Raw genomic sequence first — 19862 nt, 5'->3', positions numbered from 1 at the left:
AGCCAATGGCTTTGTAGCTCCCGGCAGCCCCGGCCAGGCGGTTTGAGGTTAAGGGTCGACTCCAGCACCCCTCCCCCCTCCCGCTCCGGCCGCCACCCCTCCGTCGGCACCCCTGCCTCTCCAGCACCCCCACCCCCCGAGCTACCCCCAGCCATGGCCCGGTAACCCAGTGACGACGCGCGGGCCGGCCGGGGCCAGCGGGCCAGCCAGCCTCGTGGGCCGATCCTCGCGGCAGTAAGCTATTGAGCCGGGCCATCACGGGGGTGGGAGTGGGACGGGACGTGTACTGACTGAAGATAGAGAAAGATAGAGCACCGGTTAGGTTAGGTCTGCCGTTCTAAACTTTTTTCCGGCTGGCGACCCAATTTATTCATAGTGTCAAGTCCTTTCATTTGTCGGACTTTATATACTCGTTTTGCGTCTGAATGAGAAGGTGATGATTAAATCCGACAAGGACACATGTTAAATCTTAAATTTAATAGTATAAAACGATATAAATTTGTTTCAGCCTACTAGGCGAAAGATATACTATAATAAGAATACATTGGCTCAAAAATATGTTTATCATATTTAATAAAAATATAACTGACGAGAAATGGCGTCATTGCAAGACGGAGAAAGTCTTTAAATCACTTCTAAAAGACATGAAACTTGCGTGCAGGCCAGAGACGCGCGATATTGTCAGTCATAAACATTAACAAAAATATACACGCAGCAGCTTCACTCGGCTTTCGATCCATCCTAGCATTCTGATAAGAGCGCTAAATACGTATTTTTTAAAATCACAGACAACGAGTACACAAATATAACAGTCAGTAGCATAAACACTTTCTTTAAAAACACCGCACTGTGAATTTAGCGGGGACGAGGAAAATCATTACATTTTACAATCCAAGGCCTGCGGTTCCACGAAGCGGCCAAGAAAATCGATAACAACATTCTTCAGCGAAAAGTCCCCGCAAAATCAAGTCATGAAATGGATGGCGGGCGCTTAAACGCCACCTGGAAAAGGAGACATTCTTTGGCATGCAACTGAGAGTGTAGTTGGCACTCCTGGGGGCGATGAGCGTCCTCAGCGGCGCGCTCAGGGCCAGGGCGTCAGGGCTCGCTGTTGGAGTACATGTTGCAAATGATGCCCTGGATGGGGATGCTGCCGATGGTCCTACGGAAGAACAGGTCCTCGATGGCGTTGGCGGGGACCTTCCGGAGCTCGGGCAGCAGGAGGAGCAGCTTGCCGAAGCGGCAGGGCTGGTCGGGCCGGGCGGCCGACGTGTACTTGCTGAGCATGAGCTGGGCCTGGTCCTGCAGCGCGGCCACGGCGGGGACGTCCACCAAGGGTCCGCGTTCCACGGCTGCAAAACAGAAACAGAATTCGTCAGTGGGCGTCAGATTAGCGGAGCGCGTAGCGCGACGCGAACTCCACGGTGGGCTAGCCGGGTTCAAATCCCAGACTTTACTCACCTGTTTTGAAGAGGACGATGGCGCGCAGGCACGAGTACTCGTGCGCGTCGACGGCCAGCGCGGCGAACTTGGCCAGGGTGTCCTGCAGGACGAGGCGGTAGTCCTCGTGGCCGCGGAGCGCGTCCTGGCCGAGCGGCAGCGCGAACTGCGCGGCGGCGAGGACGAGCAGCTCGCTCCAGGACTCCTGCAGCAGGAGGAGCTGGTCGCGGAGGCTGAGCCCCGTGAAGGCGGGCACGCCGCGCGCCCACTGCACGTTCAGGAACAGCAGACGGGCCGCCGCCTCGCAGACCGTCTCGGGCAGGGGCAGCGAGGGCACGGCTGGCGGAGGCGGCGGCGGGCTGCGACTCGACGGCTCGGGGCTGCCGTCGCGGACGCCGCCGAGGCCGAGAAGCTGCAGCTGCAGCCAGACGGTGTTCTGCGGGAAGACAACAAGGCCGTTAGCATGGACTCGTTAGCAACGAGGTGGCCGTCGTCGCGCTGGTCGTGGACTCACCTTGGCCGCCTGGGCGTGGGGGTACTGCAGGCCGGCGTGCAGGCGGGGGTGCAGCGGGCCTCCGGGGGCCGGCGGCAGTTGCTGCATGGACGGGGGCGGCGGCGACGCGCCGTGGCTGCTGCCGGTGCCGCTCGTGTCCTCGCTGCGGGGGCTCAGCTTGGGCATGGCCAGGTTGAGGGCGGGGCCGGCGTGGTGCAGCGGTGACGCGTGCGGCGACCCGACGGGCGACGACGGCGAGGTTCGCTGGTGCTGCGGCGGCACGGACATGGGCATCAGGCCGCCCAGCCCGCCGCCCAGCGACATCGGCGGCCCCAGGGGCAGCATGGGCATGCCGTGGTGGGGCATGGCGTCCTTGAGGTACAGCGCCATCTGCCGGCGCAGCGTCGAGTTGCGCGGGCCTCGCTCGTGCTGCACGGCTGTGGCGGGAAGGAGAGGTCAGTCCTGGCTTCGAGTTCGAGGAAGGGGAAAGGCAACCGCATTCGCGGAAAGAGACACTCACCATCCCTGTTCATGCCCGCCTCGACGCACTTCCTCAGCCTGCAGGCGCGGCACTGGTTGCGGTGGGTCTTGTCCACCACGCAGCTGCCCTCGGACTTGGCCTTGCACACGTACTGCCTGTTCCGCCGGATCGACCGCTGCAAATGCAAGTTCGTGGGTTCAAATACCGGCTCTACGTTTTTTACTGCTTTATTTTTGTAAGCGCGGTTGAAAATGTAGTGTTCTCACCTTGAAGAAGCCGGCGCAGCCGTCGCAAGCGAAGATGCCGTAGTGTTTCCCCGACGAGTGGTCCCGGCACACCTTGCAGGGGATGTCGTACAGGATGCGGCCTGGAACACACAGAGAGGCGCCGCCGCGGTTAGACTGGGAAAGCAGAGACATTATCGGCTTTTGGCCGCGACATGTGCGCGTTGACGGGTACGCGGTGGTGGTCGCGGGTGGCAGACGACACACTGCCGCGACAGCTTGCCGCGCCGTTCCGGCCCCGGCCGCTCCCACGCGAGTCCATGTCAACCCCCTGCACCCTCGTCGCGGAGGTCACGCGAGGACTCGTCACCCACTCCACTCGTTTTTTACTGCGTACTGGTTTTTCAAACAAGTGCATGTCTAACGTCTAGGGAATGCTCGGCCGCATGGCCTGGGGCGGCCTTGCCGGCCTTGCCGGCCTGGGGGGTCCAGCACCATCCAGCACCGGGCCGCCGAGGCGGAGGACGGAAGCGACCGCCCCGCATCGCACGGCCACGTATGAATAACAAGCGAAAAAAAAAAGAAAGTTGGAGTGCCTCTCGGCTAGTCAGCGTCGCCAGGAGTACCAACTTCCTTCCTGCCATCCAAAAATTCAGAAAAAAATGTCCCTTGCGGAAAGTAAGGCGGGGGTGGGGGGGGGGGGAGATCGTCCGCGATTTATGCATAAACGCGAACAAAGCACAAAGCCAGGCGGTCCAATTACTCCACTCCGAAATGAGCATCGCCCCCTCGCGGCCTCAGTGCCACCTGTCCGCTTCCGGTGCCGAGTCGGCTTCCGGTGTGGCGGCGCGGCCACGTCGCTGCCGTGGCTGTGCCAGTGTGCCTCCGCGCGGTGACGCGTTTTTACTCGGGGCCGCGCGGGGGATGGAGAAGTTCGCGGTCCAGCGGCGGAAAAGTGAACAGCGAGGTGCTGCGTGCGCCGCACTGTAGGACGCCACACTGTAGGACGCCGCACTGTCGGACGCCGTGCCGCCCCAGGCCCAGGCCGCCCTGGGGGTCCACTTGGCGCTCTCGGTGCACTCGGTCGCGGCGCGGGGGGTGGCGGGCAGGGCGGCGTCGCGCAGGGGCGTTACCTGGAGGGGTGGTGGCGTGTGAATGCGCGCGAATGCACCGCCACGGCTGGTTCCGAGCGCGTCGCTCTGTCTCCCTCGCACCCCTTCCGGCGCGCCCCGCGAGTGCGAGAGAGACAGAGACAAGGCCCGCCATGCGGGATGCGTGGCGACCAGGTTAATTAGCTGGGGGTGAGCATCCCAACAGATTTGCCATGCGGGAGGGGTTGGGGTGGGGGAGGCCGCGCCGCACCGCGCCGCACCCTCGTGGGAGTGGCCGCGACGCCGCGACACACGACCGCGATGCCACGACCGTGGAGCAGCACCCGCGCAGTGACAACCCTTTTTTTCGCAGAGTAGCCATCAGCGCTGGAACCCTTTTGCACCTCGCTGCCAAGGCCGGAGCGCAATGCCCCGCAAATGTAAGGCAGAGGCCCCGGAGAGGGTCGAGTAGGCACGCCTTGAGGCACGCCGTCAGACAATGTCCCGTTGGCCGTTGCTGGCAGCCTGGCAGCCAAGGTCGCAGTGCTAGCTGTGCTGTCCACCCGTTCCCCAACAAGTGTTTGTTGTGCCGCGGACCGCTTTCGGGCTTTCAGTGGAGCGGCCCCTCAATAACCTCGCAAATTATGTTTTAGTCCGACGGCCGCGCCGCGCCACGCCACGCCGGCGGACGGGTTGGCCTGCTCCTGCTTTTATGGCGGCTGTCGGCTGCGGCTGGACCGGCAGACTGATTCCGAGAGTCGTCATCGTCCCTCTGTCTCTCTCGTGGATGCACGCGACGCCCCATGAGTGTGAGAGAGACAGAGCGATGAAAACGACTCTCGGAATCAGTCGCAGCAGCGCAGCGCAGCGCGCAGCCCCCGCCCGACTCGGCGCGCCCCCACCGCCCCTGCCAGTGGCCCGGCTGTGCTCGGCTCGGCTCGGCTCGGCTCGGCTCGGCTAGGTAGGGCAGGGATTAGCAGTCCGTCCCGAACGTCACTGCCACTACACTGCCTGATGAGTCTGCGACGTCTCTGAGTCTCTGAGGCGTGCCGCTGCGTGCCGCCTGCACTGGAAGGGAAGGTGACACTGTTAAAAAGTCAACAAGGCGATCGGTGAGCTGAGGCCAGCTTCAGACTACAGTGTAGCTAAAGCGCCGCGGTCCTCACTGAGCCCCCCCACCCCCCTGCTGAGTTTCCCCGACGGACCTAAATAGTACGAAACTGTTGGTACGTAATTTAGTGCACTGGCTGGCACACGCGTAGAGCGAGGAATATCGCACTCGTTGTCGTTGACACTGCTAAATGGGGTACCTGGGCCGGGCCTCGGCTTTTGGCTCGGCGTGTACCGGGTCGCGTGGGCAGGGGCAGGGGCAGGCCTCCAATAAAGCCGCTCGCCGCTTTGCCAAAAGCGCTGCAGACTCCCTTTGCGAGTCCGTGTCGTGTCCGCCTGATGTCCGCCCCGCCCCGACTGCCCTAACGGAACCCACCAGACAACGACGACAACGGCAGTCGAGTCAGAAAGCCGAAGCCGCCGGCCAGGACGCTCCGCGATGCTCGGATGGGGTGAGAGAGAGCGAGAGAGGCAGCTGTCAAAACGAGGATGCCCGGCCGTCCCGCTATGCTCTGCTCTGCTCCCTTTGCTTCACTTCTCCTTTCGCGACTCCGTCACTCCGTCAGTCTCCGAACAAAACGACAAGACGACAAGGCGGCCACAGGAAAGAAAATGCAAAGGTTTATAATCCGGCAGGCTGGTTGTTAGTGGAATCTCTAGCTTTCTCATCCGAGTGATTCAGAAGCCAGGCTGCGGTGCGGCGAATTTGGAGCAAAAGAGCAGTGCAACTTCAAATAAGTTTACATAAATGTCCTAACCTGAAACATTTTCTCAAAGGCGTGGGTTCAAATCCGGCCACCCCTTTCGCACCCCTTTCCCATTTACTGAGAATAAGCTCGAATCGCCAAATGCATGGTACCTGTTTTAAAAATTCTTCGCCGTCCTTTACAGCACCCTACACAGCTGTCAATCCCGAGAGGAAGCAATGGAAACGGAACAAAAATACAAGGAGTGTAATTTGAAATGTCGCTTTGAAAATCTAGTATCCGCAGTGAGCGGTGAAAATGACTTTTCCAGCGTCGATTGACGGGGTCGGTCTTTATTCAACCGGCGGGCACTTTTCGCGGCTAGAATCACTACAAACATTCAGAGGCACTACTCACTGGAGGTCGGTGTCAGCTTCTCCTGCTGCTGCGGGGGCGGCTGGTGGTGCGGGTGCAGCCTCAGGTCCATGAGGTGGGGCGGCGGGGCGCTCTGGACTTGCTGCATCTCGCTGGCGTACGCTGGCGGAGTATCCAATCGAACAAACACTTTGGCACACACACACACACACGCGCGGTCACGGAACACTCGCCGAGGGGCTGTGGTGGCTCCCCTGCGTGCGGGTCTCTGCGGCGAGGTTCGCGAGGACGGCGACGGCCGAGACGAGACGGGGGTCCGGCCTGGGCGGCGTCCTGAGTCGGAGTGCCATGGCGAAGCGAGGACGGCGAGGATGCAGGAGGAGGCAGCCCCCTAGCCGAGCCGGCGGGGCTGGCCGCCAGCCTCGTCAGTCCGGGCTGCGGGGAGCGAGCGCGGCGCTGCCATTGGCTGCCGGTGGAGGCTCCACCCCCTGGCGCGGTCCTCCGTCCCCGGCGGACGACGCGGACGACAGCCGCCGCGGCTTTCAACGCCAACAACGCCAAGTGCGTGCCCGCGGACCGGCTGGCCCGGCTGGGCTCGACGGCCGCGTCGCTCCACTCGGCCCGGTGTCTATTATGCTGTTGATCTGGATCTGCTTGTGGAGATAACTGGTGCGGTGGTGCGCCGATGTCAACGCACCCCCTGCCACCGCCGCCGCCGAGTCCATCGGAAAAAAGTGAGCGTGTGTCGCGGGGGTGTAATGTCGCCGATGACGAGGGCCGCGGGTAATGGATTGGCCTCGTGCAGCACCCCTGGACCCTGGCCGCCGTCAAGTAGGGCCACCGTCGCCAAGCCCACGATGGTCTTGGCGGCGGTTCGCCGTTCCTGCGCTTTCAGCGGGCCGACGTCGGAACCACCCTCGCGGCGGCGATCATCCCTCGAAGCTTGTCCAGCGCCTCTGAACTCGCCTTCAAGTGATCCGCTGCATGCAGGCGGCAGGACGCTGCTCCTAATGATCTACTTCTGGCGCCGCGCGTCCGTCGGCCGCCATCCTCTCAAAGAGACCGGCCCACAGTGGGCCAGCCACAGGGCCGGCTCGGCTAAAGCTCGCCTAAAAATGCGGCCAGGGCCAGGGCGCTGCCTGGGCAGGGCGCGGCTCAAACCTCGCAGGGGATTTGTCTTCGGCATTATTAGTGAAGTCGAGTCGGCTCCACCCAAGCGGCGCGGCGCGGCTCGGCCGGGTCATTGTTTGTGCGGTTGACAGGGGCGGCGGCGGCAAGCGCTGCAGGCTGAGTTCGAACAGCGTCGCCCTGTCTCTCTCGCACTCACGGGCCGGCCCGTAGGGGTGCGAGAGAGACAGACGCCCTTCGGCCTCATCCTTCAATGCGACGAGCTCAGGGGGTGTGAGCGGGGCGGCGGCGCGGGGGTTTGCGGGTAGCCGACACACTGCCATCCGCCAGGAGAGGGGGAGGGGGTGGCGTCCGCGCACCGCCGCACCGCGCTTCGTACTTTTAATCCCGTCTTTGTCCTCGTTGTCACATGCAGATGAGGTGCCCTACGGTGTAGTACCCTAGTTGTGCATCTCCGCACTCCCCGCGCCCGCCACGCCCGCCGCCACACTGGACGACAAATGATCCGCACTTTCCACTAATTTCGTCGCCCCGCTTCGCCTTCTTCCTTTTGTCAGCCGATTCCGAATAAACGTTTGGTCGCTCTGTCTCTCTCGCACGCACGGGGCGCCCCCATGAGAGCGAGAGAGACAGAGCGAGACCCTCCGGAATCATACGGCTGTCCACCTTTTCGGCGTCGACGGGCTGACGGGCCCCGCACTGCAAAATGCACAGTGTACACACCTCTAATGCGCTTTTGGTCCTTTGGTCTTTTGGGTGCGCGCAGCCGGCCGGCGTGCTCCACATTTACACGGCGGCGACTTCGTGTTCTTCGACGAAAGTGGAGCACTCTTGTTGTCTTCACGGAACGGCGTCGTCCTCCCCGACGTCCTGCTCCTCCTCGGCGTCCTCGGCGTCCTCGGCCAGGCTCCGGATTATCCCGGGGCACAAAGGAGGGAGGGGGGTTGGGGGTCGAGGAGGAGAAAAGGACGCGAGCAGGCGGCTTTTGACGGGGTGTCGTGACGTTACCGATGGCGTCGTCGGGTCGACGATGGGAAAAAAATAAATGAGTAAAATAAAGCATTGATTGATTTGGGATCGTTAATGCAGCAGCAGCCGAGTAGGCTGTGAACAGCCCCCTGGTCCGAGTGCGCCGCGCCCGCGGCCATATGGTCCACCCGCACCGCGAGCACCGCGAGCACCGCGACCACGGCGCGCCTAAACGATACCTGTCCGCCGTGGGAGCCGCTGCCCGGCCTGGCCGTGGCGAGCCGCGCCGCCACCCCTTGGCCTGCGGGGGTGGTTTGCTTTGGGCCGGCCGCGCCATATGGAGGCAGCGGGCAGGGCGGCAGGGCGGCACCAGGATGACATCGCCTGACGCACCTTCCCGATTTCCAGCGGGGGAGTGCGGCCGGCACGCAACGCGTAGTGCTGGCAGTGGTTGCCGGCCGCCGCAGCGTGGGCGGCGTGGGAGGGGAGGCACAGGGGATGATACTGATGGCGCGGGGGAATGGGGAAATTAGGACTAATAGGTGGTGCCTCTGTCTCTGTCTCTGTGGTGGGGCCGGGAGCAAAGTATTCCCACGGCCATCAGCCGATCCGATACGTAGTATCGGTTTCGTTCCCCCTGAAACAGATATTCGTCAAAACAGCTGACGCGTCATGATTTGTGTTTGCAGTATTTTGAAGAAATCTTAAAATGTTTTGTTGGTTGTTGCAGGCACCGTCGCGCTACCGTGGTGGTGGTCCAGACCCCGGAGCCGGCGCGGAAGCCGTGGCGGATGGCGCGGACTCGCACGGCGCCGCCGCCGAAGCGGCTCATGATGTCGGACGGGCGGCCGTGGACGGCGCCGGCGTCGTCGGAGGGGGCCGTCGACGAGGCGTCGTCGCCGCCCTCGCCGGCGCGGCGGCCGTACCACTGCGCGTCGTGCGGCCGTGCCTTCCGCTACGCCTGCAACCTGCGCGCGCACATGGCCGCGCACGCCCGCGCCCCCGTCGCCGCCTTCTCGTGCCCCGAGTGCCGCGCCGCCTTCCCGCACGCCTACCAGCTCACCGACCACCTCCGCGAGCACGCCCTGCTGCAGCAGCAAGTCCAGCTGCAGGAGCAGGTGGCCCGGCAGATGGAGGAGCAGATGCTGCTGCAGCAGCAGCTCGAGGAGCAGTTCATGATCCAGCAGGCGTACATCACGCAGACGGCCTTCGGGGCCAGGTAAGGGGAAAAGGCGACGCTCTGTCGGCGTTTTCGCGTTTTCATGGGAAAGCGGCGCACCGCGCCCCTCGGCTCCCCTCGAGTGGGGTGCTCCTCGCAAAGTTTCCGCCCGCGAGTTTTAGCGGATAATCGGGTGGAAATTAACAAGGATTCGCTTTCGCCTCAAGTGGTGCGCGCTCGAGGTGTGCAGGAAGTGGGCGAACGCAGCGAACGCTTTGGCGGCTCGCGGACGGAAACCTTTGCGGGGGCGGCCGGGGCGGCCGGGGCGGGAGAGTGAGTGTTGTTGTTGTGGTCTGTTACAACAAGCAAGGCCTCCCCCACACCTGCCGGCACTCGGCGGGCATTCGCGCGGACGATGGGTGCGCCGCCGTGCGCCGTGATGCGCCTCCAACTTGTTGGACCACTGCTTCTTGTTCTAAGCGCGCCCCGCGCCCCGCGTGTGTTGCAGCCTGGGGCTGGGCTGGGGCGCCATGGCCCCGGTGGCGCCCACGCCGATCCGCTGCGTGTGCCTGGAGTGCGGGCGCGAGTTCCTGCAGCGCAGCGCGCTCCGGCAGCACATGAAGGAGCACGAGACGAAGCACAACAAGGAGAGTCCGCGCCGCATCCGCAAGTGGCCGAAGATGCCGCCGCCGCCGCCGCCCGAGCCGTCCACGTCGCCGACGGCGTTCTTCCGCTGCGGCTGCGGCGCGGCCTTCGACACGCCGCAGGCCCTGCACGAGCACCGCGCCGTGCACGTCCGCAAGAAACCTTTCCGCTGCAGCCAGTGCCCCGCCGACTTCAGCAACCCCTGGAACCTCGCGCGGCACTACAAGGAGCACCTGCGCCACCTGTGCGTGCTCAGCCTCAGCGACCTGCGCTGCCACGTGTGCAACGAGAACTTCCGGTCGGACGAGGTGGAGCTGCGGCGCCACCGCGCGCTGCACAAGGACGTGCGCTTCTGCAAGTGCCGGTGCGGCGCCACGTTCCGGTCGGGCTGGGACTGGGAGCAGCACGTCATCACGTGCACCACGCCGCCGGCCGCATGACAGTGGCCGCCGAGGCCCAAGTGCCTCGCCCGGCCCGGCCACGCCGGCCACGCCGCCGCCGGCCACGCCACCGCCGTCGCCGAGGGTGCGCTGCGCGCCGCGGCCGTCCGCATGCTGGACCGCGTGCCCGGCGGCGCCGCGGCCGCCGCGGTCGTGGGCACGCGCGTCACCATGGCGGCGTCCTGGGTGCGTCGCGTGTGGGCCACCGTGCGCCGCCACTGGGACGGCGCCTGGGGCGCGCTGTGCGACCGCGTGCTGGAGCTGCCCGAGGTGTGGTCGTGGACGGGGCCCTACGAACCGCTGCAGCAACCCGCGCCGGCCGCCAGCCACGCCAACGTCCACTCGCACTCGCACAGCCACGGCCACAGCCACGGCCACAGCCACAACCACAGCCACGGCCACAGCCACCGAGTGGCGCCCGGCTGTGCCCAGCAGAAGCAGCTCTCGGAGCAGACCATCGCCCTGGTGCGCGCCAACCACCACTCCAAGAGCGCGTAGGAACTTACCCCGAAAAGACTTGCAGCCCCTTAAAATGTCGCTCCAAAATGCATACGTACTGTATTTTGTGCCAAAAAGAAGCTGGTGGTGTAACTTCGGTGCCCGCGCGATAGGGTTGGGATGGTTGGCGTTTCAGACTGATGCCGCGAACCGCAGGCCAATGACTGTATACGAAATACAAAATAATACTCGCTAGTACCGGAAAAGTATTCTAAGCATACATACTCCCCAAACCCAAAAATAGCGAACAAAAGAATTTTTTCTTTTTTCGGAGCAATGGGATATGCGGCGTTTGATTACAATTGTGGTGTGAAAACGGCACAAAATTAGTTGATGAGCGAGTCAAGACTTGACCCGGGAAATTAATTGGGAATTTTAAGTCGTAGACTTTATAAAAATTTGAGACGTAAATCGTCACTTTTTACAGAGAGGTTTGTTTCTTGAAATTGAGATAGCCTACAATCAAAATGTGTAAATCAAATGTTTCTCACGACTGTAGTTGACAATCCTGTTTTCTAGACATGTAATTGTTAGATGAAAATAATTGATACAAAAATAAATGAATGGGTGTTGTCCATGGTAGACGCCTTTATTTCTTAAGTGTTTTTTTTCCTTCCCATTCGTTGCATAATATGCGAGAGTTAGTCTCGTCGGAATCCTCGTCAACAGCTCCTGCGCGTTTTGAAAGTCCCTTTCGTTCCCACTCCATGTCTCTCAGGCAGAAAAAAAAGCACACACAGACACGGCGACGTTATAAAGTGCCCCCACCCCCAACGCATTGTCGCTCCACAATACGGGCCCACCTGCGGCCCTGCAGACACTGGGGCCTACACTGGGCCCTGCCAGCCAGCGCACTGTAGAGGCCTGCACTTGCTGCTGGTACATTGACGGCAACAACCCCCACCCCCTGAAGGCCCTGAAGCAGCAAGCAGCCCTCAAGTCAGCATCCAACATGTGTGCGTCGCTGGAACACATATCGAGTTTCCTATAAAGCCCGGCCGGGGCCGTCGACATCAGACATCACCGCTTCGCCACCTCGCTACTACACTCGCAGCCAAAGGCGCAGGCAGGCAAGCCCGCAAGGCAAGGCAGGGGCAGCTCGTTGGAGTCCATACGCCATCGCGCGGGCGGATCCAAAAACTGCACAACGGAATGAATGTAAACCGAGACCGCCTTTACAGTGGGCATTCACTGCGTGGGACGACGACGGGCCGTCGGGGGGCGTCCGCAAACCACCAAATCCACAAAACACAGTTTTCAAAAAATTATTAAAAATTGTAAAAGAGGAGGGGGCCGGATTGAACATCAGCGGCCTAAAAGAGGCACCCGAGAAATCGTGTGTGTTTCCCGAGTGATTTCCCGGAAAAACCGTGGGGAGGTGGCGGAGCGGAGCCCCGGGCCCTCACCGCTCAGGGCCGGCCCCAACCCCAGGCCGGAGGGCCCGGAGGGTCGTTGAAGTGAGCGACTCGCTTGTGTAAGAGGAGTCAGGGCATCCGGGGGCAACGCGGAGCAACGCCAGCAACGCGCGAACAAGACGATGCTATCGGCCAAACAAAAGGGCACACAGCAGCACACCGATTCCGAGAGTCGTTCTCGTCGCTCTGTCTCTCTCGCACCCATTGGGACGTCCCCCTACACAGTAAATCCAAAACCCAGTTTCTGGGGCGTTTTTGACCAAAATCCGGGGAGAAATGAATCTGTTTCAAGGTGCCACAGCCCTCGGGGCGCGTGCCGCAGCCTCCGAGAGCACCGTGACAGTTATTGAACAGCCATCCTACCAGAAACTGGGGCGTCCACCCCGAGTTCCGCGGCAAACCTGCATGATTTGGTGGCAATGGCGCACGGCTTCAGTTTGAAAAGTTACCGGTATCTTTATACCCCGATTTCTGGTTTTTTTCTACGTTTTGATGCCCCAGAAACTGGGTTTTGGATTTACTGTGTATAGGTGCGAGAGAGACAGAGACACTGTGTGAAAAAACCACAGTGAATCCCGTTAATTTTTTTGCCGGGATTTACTGTAGTTAAGAACACAGGATCTACTGTGCCTGGCGACAGTATTTACTGTACCTGGTACAGGATATTCCGTACTCCACTCCTGTGGTACAGTAAATCCCGTACAAAGTACAGTAGATCCTGTCAAAAAAGTACAGTAAATCCTGTACTCTGAACTACAGTGACAGCTGTACTTATCACTACAGGATTTACTGTGATTTTTTCCCAGAGTGGAGACTCTCGGAATCAGTCGGCAGGCAGCAGCCTGACGACGGCGACGTCACCTGCGCGGGGGCGGACGGGGCGGGGCGGCCACGTCGCCGATGACATCCAGAGCGCTCTGAACTAACTCCCGAGTCCATACCGGATCCGGTCTTTTATCTGCCCGGGAGGGTGGTTGGGGGAAGGGGGGGGGATGTGTGCTTTTCTAGCCGCAACGGACTCATCCAGGGACACCGGAAGCTCCATCTTGGCTGCGCAGTGGCAGTGGCTCTCACGACCCCCGCCGCGCCCCGCCCCGCCCCTGCTTGTGATGTCACGGCGGCTCGGTACGCCCATCGCCCCGCCCCGCCCAGGACGCTCCCTGTCTTTTGGGGTGCTCCGCTGCTCTCATTCAGCGAAGACACTCATTCATGGGGAGGACGAGGATGAGGCCCTCTAGGAATAACAACCAAACTGGTTTCGGCTTCGCTGCTGCACGCCCGGAGGTGCGTTTGCTGCCAAAAGGTCGGAACCGTTGTCTCATTGCCAGGAAATATACTCTGACCAGAAAACGAAGAGTCCTGGGTTCTCGCGGTCGAGGGCTACCTGCAATGCTAGCCTTATAATTTTCGTGCTCCCTTGAGGGGCGTCATGAGTGTTCTTTCCTTCTGGCGGGGCTGCCATGTACGACCAAGCAGCACCTCCATGATGTGATTGTGGTTTGGTTGAGCCGTTGGGTTGAGCCCCGCTGCCGCCCGCGCAACACCAGCCCCCTCCACCGCACAGTCTGCGGACGCCTGGCTGCTGCGTCGACTGCGTCGCTGCCCCCACCCCCGCGCCGGCCCAGGCCCCTCCCCCATTTCCCCAGGGGGGCCTCTAGGCCTCTTCCTGCTGCTCGGCCATCATGGCCACCATGGCCACCATGAGACGCAGGACTCCCGTCGCTCTCGCACTCTCGGGGCGCAAAATCAACAAATTTCCGAGATTCGACCACTTTTTGACCAACTTGGTCGGAAAACCGTTGCGGTCAAAGCCAAAATCGTTGTGGTCAACGTCTTCCCGACACAGGGCATGAAAGAGTAGGGTCTTAAGAATACCAGGGCGTCGAGGGAGGCCTTTTACGGCGACTATATTGGACGCAGTGGCCGCCCAAAGTCAGCAAAATCAGCAAATTTCCGAGATTCGACCACTTTTTGACCAACTTGGTCGGAAAACCGTTGCGGTCAAAGCCAAAATCGTTGTGGTCAACGTCTTCCCGATGTAGGGCATGAAAGAGTAGGGTCTTAAGAATACTAGGACGTCGAGGGAGGCCTTTTGCGGCGACTAGAATAGACACAGTGGCCACCCAAAGTCAGCAAAATCAGCAAATTTCCGAGATTCGACCACTTTTTGACCAACTTGGTCGGAAAATCGTTGCGGTCAAAGCCAAAATCGTTGTGGTCAACGTCTTTCCGACACAGGGCATGTAAGAGTAGGGTCTTAAGAATGCTTGGGCGTCGAGGGAGGCCGTTGGGCGCAACTAGATCGGACGCAGTGGCCGTCCAAATTCAGCAAAAACGGCTACTTTCGGAAATTCAATCACTTTTTGACCAACTTTGTGACGTTACTGGTCCCAAACCCGAAGGCCCCGGCAGATTTTTATGCCTGCCGCTGCCCTGGCCAGCCCGAGCCTGCGCTCCTTCGTGGACTTTTCGGAGAGACGTCCGTTGTGTCTCCAAACTGGTCCGCTTGTTTTCCGTGCGCGCGTCGACAGAACGACAAAGGGAGGGACGCTGTGTCCAAAACGGAGCCGAGTCCGACCGAAGACGACAAAGTCCGCCGCAAAGCATCGCAAAGCATCGCAAAGCCGGAAACAATGAATTGCCTGGCGCCTTCGCCTTTCTGACCGCACCTTTCGGGCGGTGGCGCCTGTCCCCTCGTCCTCTCCGGCATCGCCGCGCCACATCTCGAGCACACCTTCCCTCACTCCGAATCGCGGTTTCTACACCCAGTTTCTCTCTCTCTCGCTCTCCAGGGGGCTTCCCGTATGGGTGCGAGAGAGGCAGAGCGAGAAGAAACCGTGCGGAAGCGCTCTTCTGAAAGCCGCACTAAGGCGTCGCCCACATCAAAGGCCGCAGACAAACACGCTAAAGTAGACTAATCTGCTGCTCTTCGGCGATACGAAGCGCAGCGAAGCAGGCGAAGCGAGGGTGGCTACAGAAAGAAAGAATGGAAGGGGAAAAAAAAGCAGAGAAGTTTCCTGCGAATTGCCGTGAAAACGACTCGGCAGTCACTCGCAGCCTCGCTGCCCGGAACTCGGGGCGAAGGCGAAACCTGAGCCCTCTGTGTCCCGCAGCCCCGCCAGGCCGCCAGGCCCATGTTCGGGCAGGCTCCGTGTTCGGGTATGGGTTGGCGACCCTGAGGGCCCCGAAGGCCCTGCCTGACATGCCCTTCAACGTCTTGTCTGCGCGCGGACACCTCCCCGCTGACGGGGCCAGGGTGGGGTACAGGATGGGGGCGCAGCCAAGGTGGGGCTAAAAGTGGGGCCGTTGAGGGCGATGGCGGCGGCAGAGGGGTTGGGGTAGGTTAGGGCAGTGGTTCTCAACCTTAGGGTCGCGACCCCAAGTGGGGTCGCGAAAAAATTTTAAGGGGTCGCCGCGAGGTAGCTGGGGTTGTGTTTTGGGCCGATTTTAAGCAGCCACTGCGTCTGATCCGAGGCGGGCATTTTGCTCCCTCAACCGGCAATTGGTCTTTGAACCTTCCTTTAGCATGCCTTTGTTACGGAGTGTGATTATCAGTCTTAGTTTGGGAGCAGTATTGTCTCAAAGTTGGCCGAAACGGTCAGAAATGTCTTTGAAAAATCGTGTTTTGGGCCTATTTTAAGCAGCCACTGCGTCTGACCCGAGGCGGTATTTCGTCCTCCTTCAACGGGCAATTGGTCTTTGGACCTTCTTTTAGCATGCCTTTGTTACGGAGTGTGATTATCAGTCTTAGTTTGGGAGCAGTATTGTCTCAAAGTTGGCCGAAACGCTCAGAAATGTCTTTGAAAAATCGTTGTGCCTGTTTTTGTCAACTTTGAGACAATACTGCTCCCAAACTAAGACTGATAATCGCATTCCGTAACAGAGGCATGCTAAAGGAAGGTCCAAAGAACAATTGCCCGTTGAGGGAGCAAAATGCCCGCCTCGGATCAGACGCAGTGGCTGCTTAAAATCGACCCAAAACATGATTTTTTAAAGACATTTCTGAGCGTTTTGGCCAACTTTGAGACAATACTGCTCCCAAACTAAGACTGATAATCGCACTCCGTAACAGAGGCATGCTAAAGGAAGGTCCAAAGACCAATTGCCCGTTGAGGGAGCAAAATGCCCGCCTCGGATCAGACGCAGTGGCATGCTAAAGGAGGGGTCCCGTGGGGTCGCGAAACTTTTCCTGGGGGTCGCGGAAATTTTTGGCTACAAATTTGGGGTCGCGAGCCGAGAAAGGTTGAGAACCGCTGGGTTAGGGGGTTCATCGGGGGCGGGAGGAACCCGGCCTCGGCGCGCCCCGGCGTGTCAGCACGGTGACAGGAGGCCCCCATACGTCCGCACCAACATTATCATTTCCAAATAAAGACCCGGCCAAAGCCTTTGCCTCCGCCGAGCCGTACGCCACGCCACTGCCACGCCAGCGTGCATGAAAAAGAGGCAAGGTAAACTCACTCGCATGGGACCCATTTGAAAAGACCTGGCGGCACACACACACACACACACACACAACGACCGTACAACGAACCGAGGCGCACACACACACACACACGCGCGTTCGTACACAGGTTCTCCAGGAAGTCGGATTGAAAGAAGATGAGGCGTGTGTATTATTATCTGCGCTCGAATCGGGCATCGGGCGGTGCGGCGGGTTCTTGTTTCGCTCATCCACCCCTTGGGCTTGCCGAGCCGTGCCGTGCCGTGCCTTTGTCTGCCCGGCCCGACCGGCAAGAAGGCGTAAGTCTCATCCATTCATTCACCTGAAGCACATCCAGAAGCCAGCCAGCCAGCCGACCGGAGGTGGGCGGAGCCGCGGACGTCGGTACGGCACGACGGCTTGCACGGCCACGGCACGGCACGGCGGCCCCGAGTGGCGGACATGGCACAAAGCGGCAGCGTGAGCACGCCGTCGGCGGCCGTCGTCGCAATCACTGTCAACTGCCAAGGCAGTGCCAAGGCTGCCAAGCGAGCAAGAGTTGGAGAGGTGCATCGCCACTTCCTGCAGGGCGACGACGGGCTGCTCCTTTGCTGTCTTTCCCACGGACAACCGTTGCGTCCCATGCCTTCCATGGCAGCGCATGGCCACCACTGCACTGAGGGATGTAGAAATAAGAAGAAGCGAAATGGGCGATCTGAGGTTGCATGCATCGGTCGCCCGAAGTCAGCCCAAAGGAATTTTCCGACATTTGTCGACTTCCATGAAGCATATTCCCACCCAGTAACAACAAAAGAGCTCAGGACGGATTGGTTTATTTGGCAAATTGAAGACTTCAACTTTAGCAGCTGCAGCAATGTGGTACTTTAGCTTTGGCGTCTCAAAGAAATCTAATTCTTAAAATTCTTTAAACTAGACAGGGAAATCCCAGCGGCTGCCAAGCTAAAATAACCTACGACAAAAAAAAAAAAAAAATACATTCAAGCCTATCTAACCTAGAGTGACAAGAGCTGCTTAAGCAGTTTGTCTTCACCGATGCACCTGTACAGAAGTGGCTACCAAGGCCATTGGGCGCGTCGATGTTGGTCGTATAGACACGTTTCACGTTTCGCACACACACACGAGTGAGGCACAAGCACACGGGGAAATACAATGACATGGCGGCCGAAAGGCCGAGGGAAGGTCTCATCCGTACGAGTACCGACCGCTCATCGAACTGCTGGACCGAGACATCGATAGCTGGCTGGGGGAACGCTTCACCGACTGGATCTTCTTGAGCAATATCTAAGTGAAAAAAACAAAAATGTTTTGTTAGCGTCACTCGCTTTTTCGAATATCAGTGCGGGTTTGCAGCAGAATGGCGGCTTCACCTGGTTGTCGCGCTCGATGTCCTTGCCGCGGCGCGCGCGGTTGACGGCGTGGCTGCAGCGGTGCGCGGCCGTGGGCGCGGGGGAGGCCCTGCCAGCCCTGCCCAGGCTGGGGGGCTGCGCGGGGGGCTGCGCGGGGCCGAACATGGGCTGGCGGGCGCGCTGGCTGACGATGCGTCGCAGCAGCAGCTCGTTCTCGCGCTGGATGCGCCGCGCGTCGTCGTTGGAGAAGGACATGTTGAGCCGACGCGACCGGCCGGGCACGCCGGGCCGGCCGGACGCCATCACGGGCAGCGACCCCGTCGAGCTGGGAAGGAGGCAAGGACTGCTTATCCTGGAGGTAGGCAACCCGGCCAGGGCCACGCCAAGCGGGACGCCGACACCACAAGGGGAAACTCCGCGAACCTACCTGGGAGGGCGGGCGCGGCGTAGGGCCTTCTTGATGGCGTCCATGGTGTACGCGTCCTCCGGGTCGCTGTCGCCGGCGGAGTCTCCCCTGGCCATGCTGGAGACGGCCGTCATGGAGGACACGGTCATCGAAGACAGGGCCCGGTGCGGCTTGTGGCTCACGGTGAGGCTCAGCTCCTGTATGCCGAAGGTCGCGTCCGCGTCCACGGCCTCCTCCACGTCCTCGACGGCGTCCTCCGCGCTGTCGTCATCGCTATCGTCCGAGTCCTCCGACGAGGACGGCGAGGATGACGTGCTGGGTGAGCTTGTCGTCGAGGCCTCGGGGACGCTGGTGCGGGGAGGCGCCGCTTCGCCCAGGATGCCGTTGACCGGGACGGCGTCACTGGCTGGTTCTGTGTCCTCGGCGTCCTTGGCCACGCGCTCGTCCTGGGAGGAGGGAGAGCCCAATCAGTGGTTAAAGGCAGGCAACCCAACCAGCACGCCGGGCGGACGGGGTGCCTACCTCCCCGGCGGCCTACCTGGGAAGGGCTGGCCGCGGCAGACGCGGCTAGGGGTGGGGTGGGGGGTGCACCCCGTCCAGCATCTGCACTTGCTTGCTGCTGCTCCGAGCTCGTCACCCGCGCGACCACCACATCATCCTCTGCGTGTTCTGCAGAAACCTGTAGCAAAGCAAAGCAATACCGCTGACATTTAAAAAAATGTTCGGGGTAAACATAACCTAATATTGTTCGCGTTGTTCCCGCCCACTTGGCTCCGGCACCCCTAGAGTCCTAAGTGAAGTCCACGACGATCGTTCAACGGCAATGCCACGCACCTCCCTGTGGTCTTCCTTCGCGGCTTCCTTGACGGCGTCCTTTCCGCGGGGTCGAGACGGTCGGGACGCCCCCCGATGTCGCCTGGGGTCGGCCTGCCGGGCCTGCCGCCCTCGTTGAGTGAGGAAGCCAACGAAGCAGAGGAAGACAGTCCACTGCTGCCACTGCTGCTGCTGTCGATGGGGGTGGGGCCCCCGACGAGCGTCGGCGACGGTACGTTCCCGTCGTCCAAGTCCAAGCCGCGGTCGGCGTCCGAGTCCCCGAGCCGAGTCCGGGAGTCCCCTGCCCCCCGCTGGCTCCACGAGGGCGTTGTCGGCGCGGAGGGCGCATCGTCGAAGAAGTCGAAGTCGATTTCGCGTTCACAGTCGACGCGCAGCTTGTACAGGGAGTCCGGGAACACCCTGGACGAGGCCAAGTCGGTCGACATGCTGGCCTGGTGGACGTGGCGGCGCCGCCACCGCGCCTCTCGGCGTTCACATCGGTTCTCACTTCACGCCCGGGCGGCCTGGGCCTTGGCCTGGCGCAGGTGCTTGAGGTCCTTCCCGCGGCGAAGGTGCGCGCCCACCATCGCGCACCCTACGCACGGTTTCTCGAGGTGCGCCCCGAAGAGGACCGCGTCCACGTCTCGACCGAAACGACATCAACGCCCCTCGACACTCGACGTTTCCGTCACCCGTCACCAC

General features: G+C 60.9%; 3 protein-coding genes and 1 long non-coding RNA gene across 4 annotated transcripts; 2 read left to right on the top strand and 2 right to left on the bottom strand.

The window, feature by feature from the left end:
* Positions 1–456: 456 nt before the first annotated feature.
* On the bottom strand, positions 457–6238 carry LOC117647522 (nuclear receptor subfamily 2 group E member 1). Its single transcript, XM_034389291.1, has 6 exons — positions 5943–6238; positions 2681–2781; positions 2454–2589; positions 2253–2370; positions 1462–1820; positions 457–1352 (listed from the first exon to the last, which is right to left on the bottom strand). Exons 1-6 carry the CDS (start codon positions 6046–6048, stop codon positions 1099–1101), a joined length of 1074 nt encoding a protein of 357 aa, XP_034245182.1. The 5' UTR covers positions 6049–6238; the 3' UTR covers positions 457–1098.
* A 2739-nt stretch (positions 6239–8977) lies between these two features.
* Positions 8978–10241, top strand: LOC117647397 (zinc finger protein 668-like). The gene is made up of 3 exons (XM_034389125.1): positions 8978–9216; positions 9665–9826; positions 9977–10241. The coding sequence occupies exons 1-3, from the start codon at positions 8978–8980 to the stop codon at positions 10239–10241; spliced, it is 666 nt and encodes a 221-aa protein (XP_034245016.1).
* Positions 10242–10352: 111 nt separating this feature from the next.
* LOC117647396 (urease accessory protein UreE-like) lies at positions 10353–10739 on the top strand. The gene has a single exon (XM_034389124.1). The coding sequence runs from the start codon at positions 10353–10355 to the stop codon at positions 10737–10739; it is 387 nt and encodes a 128-aa protein (XP_034245015.1).
* A 6652-nt stretch (positions 10740–17391) lies between these two features.
* Positions 17392–18015, bottom strand: LOC117647524. Its single transcript, XR_004587833.1, has 2 exons — positions 17963–18015; positions 17392–17876 (listed from the first exon to the last, which is right to left on the bottom strand). It is a non-coding gene; the product is annotated as an uncharacterized LOC117647524 (long non-coding RNA).
* Positions 18016–19862: the final 1847 nt, after the last annotated feature.

Source organism: Thrips palmi, unplaced genomic scaffold, assembly GCF_012932325.1.
Source record: "Thrips palmi isolate BJ-2018 unplaced genomic scaffold, TpBJ-2018v1 HiC_scaffold_2, whole genome shotgun sequence".
NCBI lineage: Eukaryota > Metazoa > Arthropoda > Insecta > Thysanoptera > Thripidae > Thrips > Thrips palmi.
The sequence above is the reverse complement of the archived record's forward strand: the minus strand, read 5'-3'. Positions and strand labels throughout refer to the sequence as shown.

Coding starts and splice junctions, on each gene's coding strand:
- LOC117647522 (XM_034389291.1), bottom strand. CDS start 6,048: ATGCAGCAAGTCCAGAGCGCCCCGCCGCCCCACCTCATGGACCTGAGG. Junction 2,371..2,453: donor GGCGGGCATGAACAGGGATG/GTGAGTGTCTCT, acceptor TTCCCGCCACAG/CCGTGCAGCACGAGCGAGGC. Junction 1,821..2,252: donor CCCCTGGGGCCGCCGATGTC/GCTGGGCGGCGG, acceptor CCGCGACGGCAG/CCCCGAGCCGTCGAGTCGCA.
- LOC117647396 (XM_034389124.1), top strand. CDS start 10,353: ATGCTGGACCGCGTGCCCGGCGGCGCCGCGGCCGCCGCGGTCGTGGGC.
- LOC117647397 (XM_034389125.1), top strand. CDS start 8,978: ATGGCCGCGCACGCCCGCGCCCCCGTCGCCGCCTTCTCGTGCCCCGAG. Junction 9,217..9,664: donor CAGACGGCCTTCGGGGCCAG/GTAAGGGGAAAA, acceptor CGTGTGTTGCAG/CCTGGGGCTGGGCTGGGGCG. Junction 9,827..9,976: donor AGTCCGCGCCGCATCCGCAA/GTGGCCGAAGAT, acceptor TTTCCGCTGCAG/CCAGTGCCCCGCCGACTTCA.